This window comes from Podarcis cretensis (assembly GCF_951804945.1).
Source record: "Podarcis cretensis genome assembly, chromosome: 5".
NCBI classification, from domain to species: domain Eukaryota; kingdom Metazoa; phylum Chordata; class Lepidosauria; order Squamata; family Lacertidae; genus Podarcis; species Podarcis cretensis.
In genome coordinates, this window is record NC_137174.1 from 58,125,603 (window position 1) to 58,145,175 (window position 19,573).

Here is a 19,573-nt window from a genome sequence, read left to right on the forward strand (position 1 = left end):
AGACCCAGCGGTCTGGAAACTTCAGAGAAATTACAGTAGGATCAATGGCATAGGGATAACAGGGGGGCGGTAAAGGGGGAGGGAATTAAGGAGGGAGGGAGGTCCCAGCAACACAGTTGCGCCCCTCCGGAATTAATTTTTTGACAGGCTTATTTTTCCTGCAAATAATAGTTGCTCCTGGCTATGCAACATTGCATAGGAAGTAGAGTTGCGTATGACTTTAAGGATTCAGTCGTTTGCACCGTCGCGTAGCAAGTCCTCCCTTTGGACAAAGTCGGGCTAAGTTAGTTCTGAGTGCAGACACAAAGGAGCCAGCTTGCAAGATCGCAGCGCCAGGCAGACACTTGGAAGGTTTAGGGTCCTGGTGTCAGACTTGCTTGGTTTCAAATACTTTATTCCACGGAGAGGTGCCATCAAAAAGCACCCCAGCCCTGATCATTCAGAAGTCTGCCCAACTTACCCGAATGGGGCTTACTCCCTAGTCATCGCCCAAAGGGATCCAGCCTAAAACTCACCGCTCCCTCCGCCCGCACGACGGAGTCTCTCACTTCTGAGAATCTCCTATTAGAAGAAGAGGAAGACATTGGGTCTCTCTGCGATTCCAAGACTGCCAAGTTTTATTCGTGCTAATAGTGAAACCCGGCTTCCGCTCTTCTTAATCAGAGAGATACCTATTCCGTTAGACGTGTACAAATTCTTTCTAAAAACAGACATCCAGCAAAATATGACCGGGTTTTGTTTTGGGGTTTTTTTAATGCCGGATCGCCCCGCCGCTCGTCTCTCCCCCCCCCCCCCCACCGCCCTCTTTCTCCGCCGTCCCTCTTTTGGCGAGAGATAACAGTCTCCCTTGCTCGGGGCTTTTGTGTCGAGTGGTGATTTCATCAAATGTCCACTCAGCTTTGGCACGTCTGGGTGTCAAGATGTCTCTTGTTTCGCCTGGAACACCCCTTTCCACAAAACTCCGTCTGTCTCGGAAAATATACAACCTATCAAGCTCCAAGTTGGGGCTACCGGAGAGAAAGAGAGATACAATATACCCTGAGAAGAAAACATGTATCGCTTTTGTCTGGTTATAATTTTTTCTCCCGGTTTGCGGGGTTAAGTCTCAAGAGTAACAACTGCGAGGAGACAAGAGAGAGCAGCGCTCCCTTCCACCCAAGGGCCACGACGACCGGTTTGATCCGAAGTGGCATCGATTCAAATTCGGCATGTATTTAACCATCGTGTCCCCCCATCATCATCATTTTTTAATCAGCCCTTTCCATTAAAAGCAGAACGCGGGGTGAAAAATACCATATAGCAAGAAGATCAATCCCTTGCTCTAACCGTCTGTGCTCTGAAAAGTCTTATTCCATCTAAGCTAGGAATAATACGTTGTCTGAAAACCAGGAAGCTTGAAAGACCCATTCGCGAGAAAAGAATGGAGAGCCTTGCCCGGGCTCTTCCCTCTCTCGACCCCTAACCTGGTCAGGCGGGAATCTGTCCCCCACTGGACGCGGTGGGGCTTCCGGGGGCTCGTGTGTTGCGCTTTGAAAGGTTGTTGACAAACCCAGCAAAGTGATCTGCAGTCAACAATCGGCCCCGTCTTTTCTGGCCAAATTAACATGCTGCAAGAAAGGGGAGGGGGAAAAACCCCAAGCTAAAGAAAGCAGCTCTCTGGCTTGTAATGCCACGTGTGGCAAACTTGTGTGGTGCTTCTCTGTCTCCATCCATCTCTTGCGTTTGAACACTGGAGTCAATAGCTCACAAGTCCAAATGAACTCCGGTGTTATCCTACCCTCTCCCCAACCCCACACCTCCTCTCTCTCTCTCTCTCTCTCTCTCTCTCTCTCTCTCTCCTCTTCAGCCCTCAATCTCTCTATTCGAAAACAAAACAAAACCACATTTCCTTGCTTACATTGACTTGCATCGGTTTTTGCAGCCTCATTAAATCTATTCGAAGACAAAAGGATAAAAAGCTTGGGAGGTGGGGCGGGGGGGGGGGAGAGAAGAGAAAGAGAATCCGGAGGGGGAGGGGAGGGTAAGAGCAAATAAAGAAAACAAATAAAGCCCTTTAACTAGATCTTCACATAAATGTCACAGTTTCTCAGCCTTTTACGATTTGCCTGCTTAGCATAAAAACACTTAAGGACAAGATTGAAGGCTTCGCGTGATATCTGGACAGAAGTCAAACAAATCCATTGCAAACAGACCCCCTCATCCCCCTTTAAAGGGAAAAGGGGGGCGGGGCGGGAGACAAGTGCTCTCCCAAATAATACTAAAGAAAGTGCCTTTCATTGTAATTCATAGACTTGTTCCAAATGCCAAGAGAGAAAGGAGAAGAATGGGCGGCCCGTCTAAAGGCGCAGATGCCCCAGCGCAGGGGAGGAGGGGGCGATGGAAGTGGGGGGCGGAGGGAGGAAAGGGAGCTCCACTCCCATTATTGTGGAGTTAAACAGTGGAAGGGAGGGTTAACCTAATCCATCAAATTGTCTGGAAATTGTGAGGAAAATTCAAAAACCATATGGTCTCCAAGCGGTTCGGTCCTTTTCGCGACGGAGGGGCACGCTTGTTTCAGCATGGCGAGCCGCAGGAGGCAGAGCATGCTCCATTGTCGCTTGTCACTTCACAGAAGAGGCCTCATTTGTCCCCAGTTTTCATGCTTTACGCTAAAAATTACAACGCCATCCATTTTCAAAGAGGAGAAAGATTGATTTCGCCTCGGAGAATCTGGCCCCCCAAAAACGCTCTTCTCTCTCCCCTCCCCTCCAAGCCACGCTGTCCCCCCTCTCGTCGCCGGAACCCAGTTCCTTCTCCCGACCCCCCCCCTCTTTTAACTAGGCCACTATGTACACCAGATTTGTGCTTCTCACATAAATTTTACCAAGAATAGGGAAACACCACGTTGGTGGGTCAAAAAGGCAGGGCGCGGTATTTGGGGGGAAAGGGAGATATGCGTTTAGAAAGACATAAAGGGGAGCTGTAAATTAAATTAGCATTTGGTACATACGCGATAGTAAAGAAAGCAAAATTTACCTGAAGGTTTTTTGTTTGTTTGTTTTTGTTTTGGCAGCTCTGCAGAAAAAAATTAATCCCCGTTTTCTCTTTAATCCCCCGTTTCCCTTTGCAGTCCCCGCCCGCGCCCCCTTAAAACAAGCGATTCTAACATGTTACTTTAATTGTCTTTATGAACACTGGACGATTCCGCCATGATTTAGGGATAGTTCTCAATTATGGTGTTTGTTTGTTTTTTAATGTTGTTAGATGCAAACTGAGGGAAGAGCTCTTATCTATGTGTGCTACGTATGAAATGCGTATATATGCAAAACACGGATGTATTGCTGCTTAACCGTGTTTTCTATATAGACTATATTTTGGAATGGAAGTGTATGGTGTATGTGTGGAGACACACACACACACACGGCTTTATAAGCCATTATTTTTATATCTACGGATGCTTCTGGATTTGGTGACTTATATGCCTCACCAGCCTTATTACTTTAAGATAACTCCCCCACCCAAAAAAAGAAATACAGTTTCAGTTCTAAGTAGATTTCTACGTGTAGCCTGTATGAAATGCAGATTTCCTGCTGTCAGTTCAGCCACCTCAAAATGCTGGCAACTTGGTGACACCCAAAGCTGAAACACATTTGTATCACTCCCCAAAGTGACAAAAGGAACATTTTTTATATATAACAACGGATAAACGGGATATCTAAAGACTTTCATTCCCAAAGAAAACCTTAAAAAGTGTATATTAAAATTGTAAAGGTTTTATTGTGTCGGAAAAAGACTTGTCTGTACAACTCTAAGAGACAAGATATAAAGCAACACCGTCCCTGTTGTAACTTAAATAAGCAGGCCTTAAAAAAATTATTTTTACAGATCAAAGAAAAACATTTCAAACCTGTACATTTGTATTTATAGCGTTAATATTCCCATCTGTTGATGGCTGGATCTGTTCTTCATTATTGTTGATATTATCATTTTGAGCAGCGGTATTAGTCTTATTATTTCGGTAGCATGCAAAAGAATTCTAAAAAAGAGTAAAAAATAAGTCTAGATTCTTTTCTTAAAACTACCTTCATATAAAAATACGAAAGGTAGCTTTCTTTTTCCTTTTTAATAAAAGCACAACAATAGCAGTAAATGGTAAAAATAGCTTTTAATTGGTAAAACGAGGCAGAAATCTCATTGGAGACCGAGTCCTAGGCGCTGGGGGTGTGAAAGAAAGTATATATTTTAAACTTGCGATAGAACCCAAACCCCCACGATATCCCAGAAAAAATAATAATAATTGAGAATTAAACAACCAAACAAAAAAGCCAAAGAAAAGGGGGTGGGGAAGAAACGTGCATATAGGGAGCATGCGAGCAAAGGGAACTACGGTTGAACTTAATTCTCACATAAAGTGGATTTTGAAAACCTTTCAAAACAACCGTCTAACCGAGCATCAAAGAGGTGGCATTTACTCCAAGGTTAAGAGTCCTTTTATAAACAACAAAAAAGTATATCGTTATTATTATTCTTTTTTTAAAAAAGGCAAACCCTCAAAAAAAGAAAATACCCAATAGATATGCTTAAATATTTATACAGAAGCTATCCATAATTGCACCGTTCCAAAAAAAAAAAAAAGTGATAGCTACCTGGTTTGGCAGCCGTTGGGATATTGTTTCCTACTTTAATAATAATAATTAACAATAATTGTGATTCTTTTATATTGCTTATTGCTTTTGTTGAAAAGAAACCGCCTTTACTGAGTCGCCCAGGAAGCTGATTTGCAGTTCCCCCTAAAGTCCGGCGTGGGTTTTGTTTTTGTTTGTTTTTTTTTGTTCTGTTCTGTTTATTTTTTTTTTATCCCCGGGTGATGTGGAGGGCGCAGGAGCGGACACTTTCTCTCCTTGTGTCTTGGTGGAAGGGAACGCGAGGAGGAGGAAGGCGGGGAGGAAGAGATTTGTCAGTTTCTTCGTTTGTTTTTGTTTGCGGGGCAAAAGGAGGGCGGGAGAGAAGAGGGGGAGGAAGAGGAGGAGGAGGAGGAGAAGAGGAAGAAGAAGAAGCAACCACCACCACCCCTCAGTCATCCACGTCAATTTCCACGTCTTCGTCTTCCGAGCAGTCCTTGCTGCTGCCCGGCTGGTCCGTGAGCGGAGAGCCGGGGGAGAGCTGGAGGTGGCTGTTGCTGCCTTCCAGTCCATGCTTGGGGAGGGCAGGCGAAAGGGAGCGCGACTTCGCTCTCCCTTCGGGGGTCGACTCCAGCTCGGCAATGGCTACCAGATCCACCTGGGTGCTGGGTCCCAGTTTCTTGGCAGACTCCACGTCTGCTTTCATCTCTTCCAGGTCCCGCTTGAGCTTGGCCCTGCGATTCTGAAACCACGTTATCACCTGCGCATTGGTCAAGCCCAGCTGCTGCGCTATCTGGTCTCGGTCCGCGGGGGACAAGTATTTCTGGTACAAAAAACGCTTTTCCAGTTCGTAGATCTGGTGGTTTGTAAAGGCCGTCCTAGACTTCCTCCTTTTCTTGGGGGTTTGCCTCTGGCCAAATATAGTCATCCCATCCCTTCCTGAAAATAGGCAGAATAAGGCTTTTCAGTCTCACGCTCACCCCCCACACAGGCAGCCCAACGAGACTTATCCAGTCTCTCTCTCTCTCTCTCGCTTGCTCTCTCCCAGGCCACAAAGCCATAGGAAGCCATCCGGCACCCCCAAAAACACCAGCAGGCCCCTCTTGCCACCTTCCTCCTCCTCCCCTCTCCTTACTCTGGGGGTTCCCTTAACTGCATTGGAAGAAGGGAATTTAATAGCAAAACAAACCACCGATTCAGCCTGGAGGACTCTCGAATTCCAGCCCAGAAGAAGGAAAGTAGGCCTCTACTATTCGCTCCCAACATCTTAATGGCCAAGGGGACTTGATGGAGGCCGTAGGGAAGAAGGATAATTTGGGCGGGCGGGCGGGTGGAAGGGGGAGCGGAAACCGACTGGGTGCACAAACCAGGCTGCAGTAGTCACACCGATTTCACGCGTGGGCTGCCTCCTCTCTAAAGACATAGTTTGCGCCTGGGGGAGGGGGGAGGGCAATAAACCGCAGAGCGTTTGCGGGATTCCTCTCAAAACGGCCCGGCGTGGCTGTGGGGGCCAGAGATGGGGCTGCCCCTTCTTGTCCAGACCAAAACCCGCATCTGTGGTCCTCCCTAAGCCCCCGCCGCGCCTCCATCCTCAAAGCGCCAAGTTCTCCGCCGATGCTCTCCACAAACGCGCCACCATCTCTCTCCCCTCACAACACCCCCCCCACCCCCAGCTAGAAGGCAGGCAGGGAAAGGGGGCAGGCAGCGAGCCCCTGATCAGCCCGAGCTGCGTGCGGCGGGTCTTACCTTCGGCGGCTTGCAGGACGCTGACTTCGAGCCCCTTGAAGGTCTTGCTGGCCAGCTCCTCGAGGGCGCACAGAGGCGACGTTTGCGAGAGCAGCGCCCGACTGGAGAGCGGCAGGGCGGCCGGAGGGTGCTTCTCGGCGGCCGAGAGCAGGTGGGCAGTCCCGCAGATGGTGTAACTTCTCCGCACCGAGGGCTTGTTGAGGATGTCCTCGATGCTGAAGGGCGTCAGGGGCTTGTTGGAGTTGGCCGGCGGAGGCAAGTGGTCCAGCGGGCTTCTCCGGCGCTCCTCCACCGAGGCGGCTTTGCCGTCGTCTTTGGAAGTCATGCTTGGCGGGCGTCGGGGATTCCGGCTCCTTCCCCACGGCAGCACCCCCTGTGCCCCCTTCCTACTCTCTCTCTCTCTCTCTCTCTCTCTAGCTCGCTCTTTGCCTGAAATGACCTCCCTCGCTTTTCTGCAGTCGCCAACGCAGAGCAACCGAAAAGGAGGCGGGGAGCAAAAAAAGAAACCGAGGAGAAAAATTAAAACAGAACACCCCCCTCCAAAAAGACTCCCCAAAACTTCAGGTCCTCAACTCCACCAGGAGGCAGGTCTGCTGGCCCTGGAGAGAGAAGAGGGAGGACGGGGCCAAGGAGGGCGGTGGGAAGCCGTCCTTGGACGGCCAGGCAGGGTCCGCAGTCCTGGCTGGGAAAGAGGTGGCCGAGGCGCTCCTGTCCCACTTTATTTCTCTCGCCTCTCGCTTCTCTTCCCAGCTGCTATTTTAGGAGACACCCCTCAAATCGTCCCAGATCTGTCTTTCGCCCCCCCCAGCTCGCCCTCTTCCCCCAGCGAAATCCGGAGGGGGGGCTCCTCCAGAGCGAGGGGAGAGCGAGAGGCGCCGGAGAGCCTCTATTCCTCGGGCTGGGGGGAGAAAAAAAGACGGCGAGAGGCAGAGGCGAGGTAATTGACTCTTGCTAACAAGTTATTGTTGATTGGGAGGCGATCCCTTCGCCTCAATGACACTTTTCGCCCCCTCTCGCTCTGCCTGTCTCTTTCTAGCTCCCTCTCTCAAGTCTGGCCAATGCAGGCTCTTGCAACTTGGTTAGGCCATTAATTGGGAGGCGGATGGTAGGTGGAGCCCACTTGAATTATAATGTCGAAATACACTTGTCATATTCTGTCCCCACTATTTGCTTGGACGTATGTATTTTAAAATTACATTACAGCCAGGCTTTATTGCATCAGGATAATACAGTGTGCTTGGAGGAAAAATTAAATAACCCTCCAAAATCCCATCAATAGTTCCTTTCCAGATTTCCCCCCTCCCGACTTCGATTATGATTATGATTAATCTTTTTTTCTTTTTTCTTTTTTTAAATATTATTTCTAACCAGAGGCAGAAGGAACGAACAGATCACCAGGTAAGGGAAATCTTTCGTTCAAAAGCTTATTCTAATCTTTTCTGCGTTTTTTTTTTTCTTTCCTCTCCCCCCTCCCCAAAATAATATGCACTTTATTTTTCGAAGTTGTAATTCCGTACCTTTAATTCTGTACTTAAATGGTTGTGGCTGATGTCTTAAAAAATAAATAAATACCCGTCTGGTTAGCAGGCGGCAAAGACCTACGACATAAACTTTTTGTACTGCTTTTCCTTTCCTTTCAGCATGCTTTGGAAGAAATAATTATTATGTGTTATCTATTTATCTACAGAGGGGCGCAAAGCGTCTCTGCCTTTGCGTGCGCTGTTGTACTAATTCTGTAACCATTTATGTCAGGTTATTGTTTTTCTAAAAAACAAAATAAAGAAAATATTGACATATTGTTTGATGTATTGGTGTAGGAGTTTTCACCTTGATCCAAGTAACATGGCGACCTCCTGCCTTTGAGATCAGGATAACCAAATACGCAGTAGCTGTTGTTAGTTCCTGCTGAGACTAGTTTCTTTCCAGTATTTGTAATATGGGTGATCTTATTGGGCTCAAGCATATTATTATTATTATTATTATTATTATTATTATATCATCACCATCACCATCATCTCTACATGTCAAAGAAGGTGGTGCGATCACAGAGCTGTGCATAGACTTTCGGTAAATATATCATCGCTGGTAATACCTAGAGGACAGCAGAGGGAGAGCGAACGAGAGCGCTCAGTCCCCCTATAGTTCTAGCTAAATCCTTCTCTGCTATAATTCAAGTGCAAAGGGCCACCAAAGACGGAAGGGATATATTTCATTTCCCTTAAAAACTCCAGATGATTCTGACAAGGAGGGTTCCCCCCCTCTCTTTTCTCCTCCCCACTTTCCCTACACCACCCTCGTATGGCTTCACTCAAAAGCTGAGCAGAAATACGGCTCTTTGGTGGTGACGGTGCTGAAAGGCTTGGGGACCCGCGAGATGGAGGCATTTCTTGCCCTCTCCTCCCCCCGCCCCAGAAAGGCTCCCTGGGTGACTGGGAGCAGGGCAGAGGGTCGCCGAGAATCTTCGAGGATCCTTGTCCTTGAGGAGAGTTTTTTTTGTTGTTTTAACCAGGGGGTGGTAGTAGTGGCGGTTAAAGAAGAAACCATTTTGGTTCTCCCTTTGGAACGAGATGAAAATATGATTACAGCATCACGTTTCCGGTTATGATGAGGATATTATTCGGCAGGCGATCTTGCAACATCCCCATGCCCTTTATCAGATCTGTAGAAAGGAGCGAGCCCTTTTCAAGAGGGGGGAACGAGGGAAAGGAAGGCGGGGTGGGGGTGGAGAGAGAGAGAGATGCAGCCTTCCGAAGGCCCTTTGTTTATAAACAGAGGAACCCTCCAGTTATTTCGGTGGAAACCAGTTACATAAACTAGGATCCTGATCCCTCCCTCCTTCTCACGCGCCCCTCCTCTGAAATCAGTGTAGCCAGGCTGGCTCTAGGCTCGGTTAAAGTCAAGTGTTGTTGGTGATGATGCTGTGGAAATAGAGACGGGATGAGCCGGTGGAATAGAGTCCCCGAGAACTGGGGACGTGACTCTTCCGCCTGCATTTCCAGCGCTAGGAGCTCTTGTGAGCCTTTCCACAAATGATTACCTGGGATCACCGTGCCTCCCCTCCCACTGCCTCCCCCCCTCCCCATATTCCTCTCATAGGCTCTAGTGAGAGGAAATAAACCGTTCCCCATTCCCCTCCCCTCTTATTTATTATCTGTCCCCGAAACTTCATGTCTGTAAAGCTAAAATTCCATAAATCTCTCCGACGCCTCCCGTTACCAACACGAGCAAAAACCAGAGGCACCATATTTTAACGCCGCCGCTCCTATGGAGAAGGGAGTTCGGATCCCCGCTCTGTAGTCAACCACCGAAAGAGCAAATATTTAACTACTCCTATAAACCACGGTATCGTTCCAGGGGGAACAAAGAAACTGAACAAACAAACACAAAATAAAAGAGGGTGAGAGAGAGAGGAAACAACCCGCGTTTGCGGTGAAATCCAAAGGCTCGCGGGTAGAAAGAAGCGGATTAGTTTGCTTCGTTTAACCTCGCAAACAGAGCGGTTACAAAAGCGACGAAAACGAGAAAGTTATTCGTCGCCGGGGTTGGGCTAGATGATCCTTTGGGTTCCCTTCCAGCTCTACAGATGTATGCTCCTGTAGCTGGTTCCTGGCTGTGGACGAAGGAGCGGGAGTGTGTCGGGGACTCTGGGTACGAAACATGCTGCTGCCGTTATTCTGGATTAAGTATCGCGGTGTAAAGAGGGCGTCTTAGATCCGTGGCTAGTTCCCCCGCCCTGCGCATATAGACAGGATATGGGAAGGGGAGATTTAATGCCTTTCTCCACCTCCCAACATGAGCACTCAGGTCTTCCTTCAGACCACAGGGGAACCTCTGGAGTCGGGGGACAGGCTCACCTCACCCCCACCTTGACTCCCATCCAGAGGCGCCTCCGTTTGTTTGTCCTCTGCGCGCGGATGCTGGCAACAAACACCGAGAGAAAGCTTCTCTCCTTAAAGCGCCCTCCTTCCCCCTCTTTTTTTATTGCTCTCTGGGAGTCTCTTTATGCAGTGACCTATTTTTAAAGGCCTATATTGGGTTATTCATCATATCAAATACTGCGAGGAGATTAGGGGAGGGGAGAAATTACCCTGAATCTAAATCGTTAGGTTCCTTGCCTTGGCTTTGCCGAGAGGGGTGGTTTCCTTTCTTTTGGCTTCCTGCTTTGATAAATGATTGGAGTCTCTCCATCAGGAGACACACAGAGAGAGAGGAGCAGTAGCTCGTTGTAATCAATGGCAGTTTCCTTTGGAACAAGTGTGCTTTGACACAGAGGTTCAGCGGGCATCTTTGAGCAGATCAAGAGATGCCTGCCGAGATTTGATCGGCCTGAGAGCTTTGAGGTAGGATGTCTCGGAAACTAGGTTTTAAACCGAGACAACAATGGTGGGGCGTCGGGTGAGGTACACCCATAAAACGTCGGTCCAGGCTTGTGTTCTCTCTCGGTGTGGAATCACTTTGGGTTGGGGAATGTATACTGAGCGCGCTGCAGCTCACCCCAATTCAAAAGAAGAGGGCGTCGGGGGAGGCCTGTCCCTCCCAAGACAAGCCGAGAAGCTGTCGAGGAGACTCACATCCTCTTTCCCCCTGCACCTTAGAGGCGGCTGGGGCTGGGGCTGCGCCTTAATCACATCAGCTCAGTGGGCTAGAGACCTTTCACAACAGACGTATCTAAGCAATTTACCGTACTTCAACTTAAGCGTGCTTAGGATCAGATCGGCCAATTGGCTTTGTCCCCTGCGTTTGAAATAAATAGATCAACTTTTTCTACACGCGCCTCATAGGAAGCCTTGGATACTGGTGGCCTGCCCTTAAAAGAAAACGACCCAGATAAATGAAAAAGAAAACAAACAAACAATAGCATACCATTTCACTCACACAGACCCTTAAAAGATTTGCACACGTGTTTAGAATATTGCTTAATAAGCGTGCTTGCGTTTCATTCTCGCGAGTCCTCTTTGCAAGGGCTCGCCACAGCTCGCCCATGCGCGCGAAATGTGCGCACCGGTGAAGTCGCCTTGGAATAAGATTGAAAAGAGCAGTCACACGAAATAAAGTAGGTCCCGACTCCCCTCTCCTGGTGGATCATCTCCACTGTTATCTGGGCAAGCACTATTGACTACGTCACTGTATCAACGCCCTGCTATTAGCCGAGCAAGGCAAGGAATTTAAACATTTAAACATTTCCCACCCTTTAACGTTCTGGAATTGTTTGGACTGTACTTCCGGGGCCCCCATTACTCGTTTCCCAGCTCCATAGTTGCCTTGAACCAGTGGTCAAAATGGTCAAGAAGGGAGAAATGGGGTGGGGGAGTGATGATGATGATGATGATGATGATGATGGTAAGAGCCTTGGTTGAGCAAACCAAAGGCCTAGCTACTCCAGCATCCGGTCAGCCAGGTCCCTACTCAGAGCTTAAGTTTAAATACTGGCGATATTGGAAGTTCCGGGAAAAGAAGAACACATGCTGACCACTTCCGTCATTTATTTTAACTCCTTAATGTCTGAAGGGTGTGTGTGGAGGGTGGGGATCGAGATCTTGCGGGGGCTAAGGAATCTCCTGTGTTCTTACAGGAGTCTCTTTTTGCTGGGAGGCGAGACTGGTGCGTCCTGCAAAGAGAAGTGGTTGAAATGGGATGGGTGGGCTCTCTGGAGTTGCTCCAGACTCCGGGTGTCCCGAGGTTCTGTTTAAAAGCCTTTGCGAACACAACGTTCACGTTTGCTCTTTTAATCCGGAGTTCATTAATTCGAAGTAAAGGCAAGTGAGTGATCCAGAAACTACAGATGGGGATTTGAAACTACAGATGGGGATTTGGAAGTGTAAGAACGAGCTCTGAAACTGTCGGAAGGGCCAGAGGTTGATTTAATGTTTAGTATCTTCCAACGCAACCTAGAGTCTCCTTCAATAATGCCAACATCTGCATTTGTGCCTGCAAGGGATTGTGGTATAGACAGAATATTGTTGTTTTTAGCATGTGTTATGCTTAGAACGAAACAAAAGAGAAACACGAACAGCTAGATTCTAAAGTCATTGTGCATCAGAATTGAGGTAGTTTGTTCTGGAGTTTCCCCGAAAGTGGAATCAATTGTTAAAAAAGGAGGGGTGGTGTACTTAAAGAGGATATTAATGAAACTTACTTTTAAGTAAGCATATTGGGACTGGGATGAATTTATAGATAGTGTTGTACTATTAAATTACTGATTCTAAACAAGTATCACTAAAGCACCTTGGAAATGAGCTAGCCTATGGCTTCAGTCTGCATCCCATTGAAGCCAATGGTAAAATATCCATTGATTGTAAAGTCCTGGATTGTAGTAACTGCCTCAGGGACACTATTTAAAGAGGATATCATATGCATACGTACTTGAGAGAAAACTTTGTAAACTCAGTGGGAATGTATTTACAATCATACCAAGAACAATGTCTTGGAGATAACTTCTACTGAAATCAATAGGACTTCAAAATAAAGATATATCATGGAATTAGAGGTGCCAATTCTCTTCCTTCCTCTTTAAGCCAAAGACAAAATTCCAGTAAATAATGGATCAGAACTTCAATACTTTCTTGCAGTACTGACCATTAAAGATAAGGGAGTGGAAACCACAGGAATCAAGAAGAGTAGAATGAATTGGGTGCAAAATAGAAGATGTCCAAAGAGCTGGGATCTCAAGGCATTTCGTGCATATGGGGGGGGGGGATTTTGAGTCAAGGAAACCCCAGAAGTATATTGTGCATTGGCCAGGGAAAGTTTCATTTCTCTGTTCCATCATCACTTTTGTAGGACTGCACCTTGAAATCCAGGATGTAATGGCCTGAGTATCTTTCTATCTGACTTTCCTGGTCCTGATGTGGAAGGAAGCTCTTCTTGTTTCTAGCAGTTTCATTTTGCTGGGGGGTTGATGGTTGAAATGCTAATGCTAATAATACTATTATTATTATTATAATACCCCACTCATCTGACTGGGTTGCCCCAGCCCAGGCTTCCTCAAACTCAGCCATCCAGATGTTTTTGGTCTACAACTCCCATCATCCCTAGCTAGCAGGGCCAGTGGTCAGGGATGATGGGGATTGTAGTCTCAAAACATCTGGAGGGCCGAGTTTGAGGAAGCCTGCCCTAGCCACTCTGGGCAGCTTCCAACAAATATAAAAGCATAATAACACACCAAACGTTAAAAGCTTCCCTATACAGGGTTGCCTTCAGATGTCTTCTAAAGTTATATAGTTATTTATCTCCTTGACATCTGATGGCAGGGCATTCCACAGGGTGGGTGTCACTACCAAGAAGACCCTCTGCCTGGTTCTCCTAACATCTTTTTTCTTAGAGACAATGGTGCAGTTATGCAATTTTGGACTATAGACTGAATGGTCATAAATGCTATCATCTCTTTAAAAGATCATAGTAAATATGCAAGTCCCTCTGACTCATTCTGCTGATTTGCATCCTTGACTTTTGCCCACAAAGTTCTTTTCTGGGTGCACCAGGCCCTATAGCAAGGCTGAGGGAACCGGTAGCCCTCCAGAAGCTTCAGGGCTGCAAGTCCCACTGTCCCTGACCACTGGCCATGCTGGCTGGGGTTGATGAGAGTTCAATAACAGCTGGAGGGTCACAGATTCCCCAGCCCTGGTCTAGAGGTCAACTTACTCACCACAAATGACAGGTCAAGGTCACAACCACCAAGAATCAGAAGCGCCCTGCACGTAACACTCCAATGACCTCAATGAGTCATGACAATAATGAGTGTGCTGTCCATGATATCCCATCCCAAAGAAGGTTTCCATCTGTGTATAACTTTTGAGATCAGATCACTCTTTATGGTACAAAGAAAGTGAGATAAACCCCAAGAAAGCAGGACAAAGCAGCTGGAATGTGGGAGGAAAACTGAGGCTAGGTTAAGGTTACCAGATGTCCCCGTTTCCTGGGGACAGTCCCTGGATTTACAGCTTTCTCAGCATTCACATGTACATAGCAAACAATAAGTGTCCCCGGATTCATTGAAAAAAATCTGGTAACCTTAGGCTAGGTGGGAGGGAAGAACAAGCCATGTTCCCAACAGAACAAATACATTACTTACAAACACATTTTAAAACACCTGTTCTTTAAATACATGGTGTGTCCTGAGCAGTTTCCAGTAGCCACTTGGAATTTGGATGGATTCTGTTCCATTTTTAAATGCCATTTCAAATTGCTGATTTTCAGAGACCCCTCTGTCAGGTATAAGAAGAGTAAGACTTTGATGGCATTGATACTAAATGGGTTGGAGATACCATGGTCCTCTCTGGACTGGCTAAGGTTCACCAAGCCCTACTGGGTAGTTTTAAATACCTAGATCCAAATCTCAGTTCTCCTCCATTGACTTCAGTGGGACATGCTCAAATTAAATGTATGAATTTCCTTAGTAACTGGACCATAGATTAGGTTGACAACTATAAGTCATCTGAATTTAAGGAGCCTAAGGAACTGACTTCTCCCCCCCACCCACTGCCTTCTTCTGCAGAACAGATTGTTTTCCTTGAACTGAAGCTAACAAGCAGTTAGGCCTCAAAGTTATGTTTGTTTTGCTTTGTATTCCCAAGGTCTTTCTGTTGAAGGGAGTCAATGACATGTTATTTCAGCTCTTAGTAACCATGCAAGAACCCGGTCTGGGTTGGAGCGGGAAGGAGGAAGAAAGATTGCATTTATTTTCAAAGGTGTGACAAAATTTTACCTTGATCTTCCTCATCTCCGATCCTGGGTCACTGTCTGTCACTTCATGTATCCAAGAGGCTAAGTTAATGTTGTGGGCTGTCTGCCTGGACGTTGCATCTCGTTCCGTTGTATTTCAGGACTGATAAAGGGACACTTCGTCTTGGCTGACCTCTGCTAACTTTTGTCCAGGGAAGTGCCACCTGTCACAGAAATATAATTAAAGTCGAAGGCATAAATCATCCAAGTGTTGATCACCAAAGTGACTGCGTACAAGTGACACCTCCTTTTCCTGGCATAGCTGATCCCTGCCTGTCTCTCAGTTAGTTATGTCTGCCTCGTTGAGCCACCCAAACATGTTTTGACTTCTCCTGAGGACAACACGGAGACAAGCGGCAATACCAAACCTTTAGAAACGCAGATCCCTGTCCTGTGTTTTCCAGAAAGGCCAGCCGGTCCCAGAAGGGGACAAATAACAGGCAGAGAGAAGGCAGAGCCAAGAGGAAGAGGCGTGGGGGAGAGAAAGAGCACCTCGATGTCATTCCCCACTAGCCTGTCTCAGCTTCCTCAGGAATTAATTCTCTGTGGCTAAAGCACGTGATCACGATCTACCAAGGAAGAGGTGTTTTTGACCATGCGTAGAATGCCTCCCACTCGCCACCAGGCAACCAAGCCTTTCCCAAAGGGGATCAAGGCCAAAGAGTCCAGGTCAGAAGGAGTCGCCTCCAGGAAAACTCAGGTCCTGGCATTTCCCTTTGCACAAATGCAGCATGGTATATTCCAGAGTGTGGATTGATATGCTGTATTGTGTGCATTTAAACTCACCGACTTTCTGAGATTTTTACTCATCTTTGTGAACTCTTCCCTGCCTCAGGATCTTTCCTTCCAGTGAGCACTCAGGGCTGATTTCCTTCAGAATGGATACGTTTGATTTTCTTGCAGTCCATGGGACTCTCAAGAGTCTCCTCCAGCACCATAATTCAAAAGCATCAATTCTTTGGAGATCAGTCTTCTTTATGGTCCAGCTCTCACTTCCATACATCACTACTGGGAAAACCATAGCTTTTACTATATGGACCTTTGTTGGCAAGGTGATGTCTCTGCTTTTTAAGATGCTGTCTAGGCTTTTCTCCCAAGAAGCAGTTGTCTTTTAATTTCGTAACTGCTGTCACCATCTGCAGTGATCATGGAACCCAAGAAAGTAAAATCTCTCATTGTCTCCATTTCTTTCCCTTCTATTTGCCAAGAGGTGATGGGACCAGTGGCCATGATCTTAGTTTTTTTGATGTTGAGCTTCAGGCCGTATTTTGCGCTCTCCTCTTTCACCCTCATTAAAAGATTCTTTAATTCCTCCTCACTTTCTGCCATCAAGTTTGTGTCATCTGCATATCTGATAAGAATGGATAGGTTTGATCTAATAATCACCTCTCTCCCACCCATCAATTGATCAACTATCTTTTCCTGCCCCATCTTATTCATCTCCTCTGCGTTTTCCCTCTCAACAGTGATTCCTGTTAAGAACCACCTGGGTTCTTGTGGACCAAACCTTATGCAGCATTAAACCTGTTGGTCGTGAATGTGCCACAGAAGTGGGTTGGTGTGTGTGTGTGTGTGTGTGATTGGCTTCTTCTAGGGAAGGTAGCGAGGTGTTTTGGACTGCAGCTTCCATTGTCCCCAGCCAACATGGCCAATGGTCAGGGATGAGTGGCGTTTTAGTGCAACACTTCTGAAGGACACTGCCTTGGCTATCTCTGGAGGTTCATTTTCGGAGGAAACCCAGATATAACCTTCTAAACCAGCTCCGTCAGTGGAGCTGCTCAGTGAGTTACCATACAATGGAGTAGGCCAAATACCTTCCCTGAATAAGATGCTGGTGATTGTGGTGGTGGCCGCGATAACAATAATAAGTCCCAACGTTCTGCACATAATGTAGTAGTAGCATACAGCAAGGCAATTGAAACACAGTAAAATCAATTACGAAATTTAGGCCCATAGAATCAAGAATTAAGACCAATGGATAGCACAGTTGGTAGAGCACAAAACTCTTAATCTCAGGGTCGTGGTTTCGAGCCCCACCTTGGGCAAAAATTACCGTATTGCATGGAGTTGGACTTAGATGACCCTGATGGCCCCTTCCAATTCTACAATTCTATGATCTCTGGAATCAAAAGAAGGAAGTCTGTCTAGACACACTCAGTATTCCTGTGAATTGAATTAGGATTTCATGCCAAGACTCCCCCTGTGAAGACTTACTCCCAAGTAGGTGCTCAAAGGCTTACAGTCGTGGGGCACAATCCTGTGCATGTTTATTCAGTAGTCGAGCATATTTCCCTGTAAGCATGCAGAGGATTTTTAGCTTTAGGCAAAGCAGAATAATACTTTTCCTGTACTTTGGGCCCACAATGATGTTTCCTTCGCTTAAAAGAATCACTCCAGAGTATTCCAAATTATTCCTTCATAATGTTTAGCACTTTATTTAAAAAGGAGAAAACACGTAATGTACAGACCGGATCAACTTTTGCCTGTTTTATAAGAGGAGGTTAAAAGTTCTGATCAGTATAGTTTCCTTTTTCAACAGCTAGGCAACCCGTTTCTTTATACCTGCCATGAAAGAGACTACAAAAGACCTAATGCAGATTCATTGGAAAGCAGAATGTTGTGTAAATAATATGATCTTACAGTTCCTAAGGAAGCGTACATGGAAAGGAGTCCAGTTCAGCTATACATTCTCCCGCCCAAGCCTCATTGAGACGAAAGGAAACTGTACAAAAACATTTTCGTCCCCCCTTCATCGCAACGAGACCTGCGCAGGATCGTATAGAAGGCAACTCCGCTATGGATTAAAAATAAAACAGAACAACGGCACTGTTGTTGTTTCTTAAGTCACCTTTTCCAGCGAAACATTTCTGTGCTGTAGAAAACAAGAGCAGGGTACAGGAGAAATGTTTACATCTTGACCTTTTCAAATGACCAGGATCGATTTTTAGCTAGGCCAAATATCAACTTTCAAAAAGGTCTATCCGAACTACGTCGGCTCAGCTGCCCGGTTTTCACGGCTACAATGTTTTACTCTTAACGAAACTTATGGGCTCTAACAGAGGTATCTTTGTCAATGTCAGCTGGACGGCACAAGTCCTTTAAATACAAAGGAAGCCAAGCGGTGCAAACGCGCAACTGAGTTCTCCGTCAACACGGTTTGTAATAAACCTTACAATCCCATTCCTACAGCAATGTAGAAGAGAGGGGGGAAACAGTTGCAAAAGCCGAGGATGAGTAACATCTGGCAGGAAGAGAAAGTAAAAAAAACACCACCACCACCCGCTTGTCCTTTGTAAGTATCTCTTATGTCTGCAAACTGCAGAAAGACAGGAAAGGCATTTACTTTAATTTCCTATTCCCCAGATATTTTCCATAATCGGCGTCAGACATTAGTCCATGAGTTCATTCCAGAGAAAGATAGAGACACCGAATAGAGATTTTAGTGGGATTTACTCCCAGGGAAGCGTTCACTGGATTGCATTGCAGTGTGCTCTTGCCTGGGAGTAAGTCCAACTAAAATCAGTGTGAAGCAAGCACTTAGTCTTAGGTGTTCAACGGAGTAATGAGTTTGGCTGCAATCCTAAACCCACCTACCTACAGGTTAGTAAGACTTTGGGGGGGGGGCACTTATTTCTGAGTAAACATGGTTAGCATTGCGCTGGAGAGTTAATTCGGTTCATATAGGAGCAGTATACACTGCATAAATAGTTCACTTGGGGAGGGGGATTCCGAACAGGCATAGCAGGATTGGAATCTAGCAGAAAGTTGAAAGACTAAAAGTTGTCCAAAATCTTTTGTCTGTGCTCTTCATCTCCAAATTGGGGGTGGGGATCAAAGGCAAACCCGCCAGAAGCAGCACCTCTTTGGAACAAAATCACAAATCAAAGTCTCTGTCCAGCAAGGATACGGCCCTCTCTTTTCAATGCCTGTTTACAGGGGTGTTGTGTTCAGGGTTACCTAAGCGCGCTAGCGCACACTTTGCCACTTGTTTGAAAATAAATCCCACCGACAGCAGCAGGATGTCCTCCCAAATTTGTGAAGCGGGAGAATGGGTCTCTTTTGCCATTCTATTATTTCATTATTTCTAGGGTGACCCGGAGAGCCACTGGTCCATTTCTTGTGTGTGTCAGCATCTGTGCTTCTTGAAAAAATCCGGATTGGTTGAATTTAGGTCAGATTCGGCGAGACGCGTCTTATCTTCTTGGGCAAGTGTGTATCTCCTCAATATTTCTTAAGGCGTGAGAAATTTGTGCGAAGGAAGCGAAAGGATGCACTTTTGCGCTGTAGATATAAAACATATCCCTGGGCCACGGATAAATAACAACCACACCTATATCTGGGTTGCTATTATCGTTACTTCTACTACGACTATTTCCAAGGGCACTCCTGTTCTCAAGCTCCTGTTCCTTGCAACGGAGGCCGCCAGGAATAGTCTCAAGGGGAGTTTACATACTTCAGCTGCTTCTTCAAGAGGCCGTGGGGAGGGAGAAGGTAACTTTAAAAAG

General features: G+C 46.5%; 1 protein-coding gene and 1 long non-coding RNA gene across 3 annotated transcripts in view; one reads left to right on the plus strand and one right to left on the minus strand.

Annotated features, from left to right (window-relative positions):
* Positions 1-3,776: 3,776 nt before the first annotated feature.
* On the minus strand, positions 3,777-7,368 carry LBX1 (ladybird homeobox 1). Of its 2 annotated transcripts, XR_013839337.1 has the most exons (3): positions 6,348-7,368; positions 4,626-5,540; positions 3,777-4,194 (listed from the first exon to the last, which is right to left on the minus strand). XR_013839337.1 is itself a non-coding variant. In XM_079977504.1 (2 exons), exons 1-2 carry the CDS (start codon positions 6,670-6,672, stop codon positions 5,053-5,055), a joined length of 813 nt encoding a protein of 270 aa, XP_079833630.1. In that variant the 5' UTR covers positions 6,673-7,368; the 3' UTR covers positions 3,777-5,052. The 2 variants fall into 2 exon arrangements, 1 of the variants encoding a protein (XP_079833630.1); XM_079977504.1 differs by having other exon boundaries at positions 3,777-5,540.
* A 252-nt stretch (positions 7,369-7,620) lies between these two features.
* LOC307216869 overlaps positions 7,621-19,573 on the plus strand; it is a 67,494-nt gene continuing 55,541 nt past the window's right edge. The window contains exon 1 of the long non-coding RNA XR_013839354.1: positions 7,621-7,745. This is a non-coding gene — a long non-coding RNA (uncharacterized lncRNA). The remainder of the gene's footprint in view (positions 7,746-19,573) is intronic.

Excerpts from the sequence above, each read along its gene's own strand:
- LBX1 (XM_079977504.1), bottom strand. The coding sequence starts at position 6,672 with ATGACTTCCAAAGACGACGGCAAAGCCGCCTCGGTGGAGGAGCGCCGG. Across the intron at positions 5,541-6,347 it reads CGTCCTGCAAGCCGCCGAAG|GAAGGGATGGGATGACTATA; the intron begins GTAAGACCCGCC and ends GCCTATTTTCAG.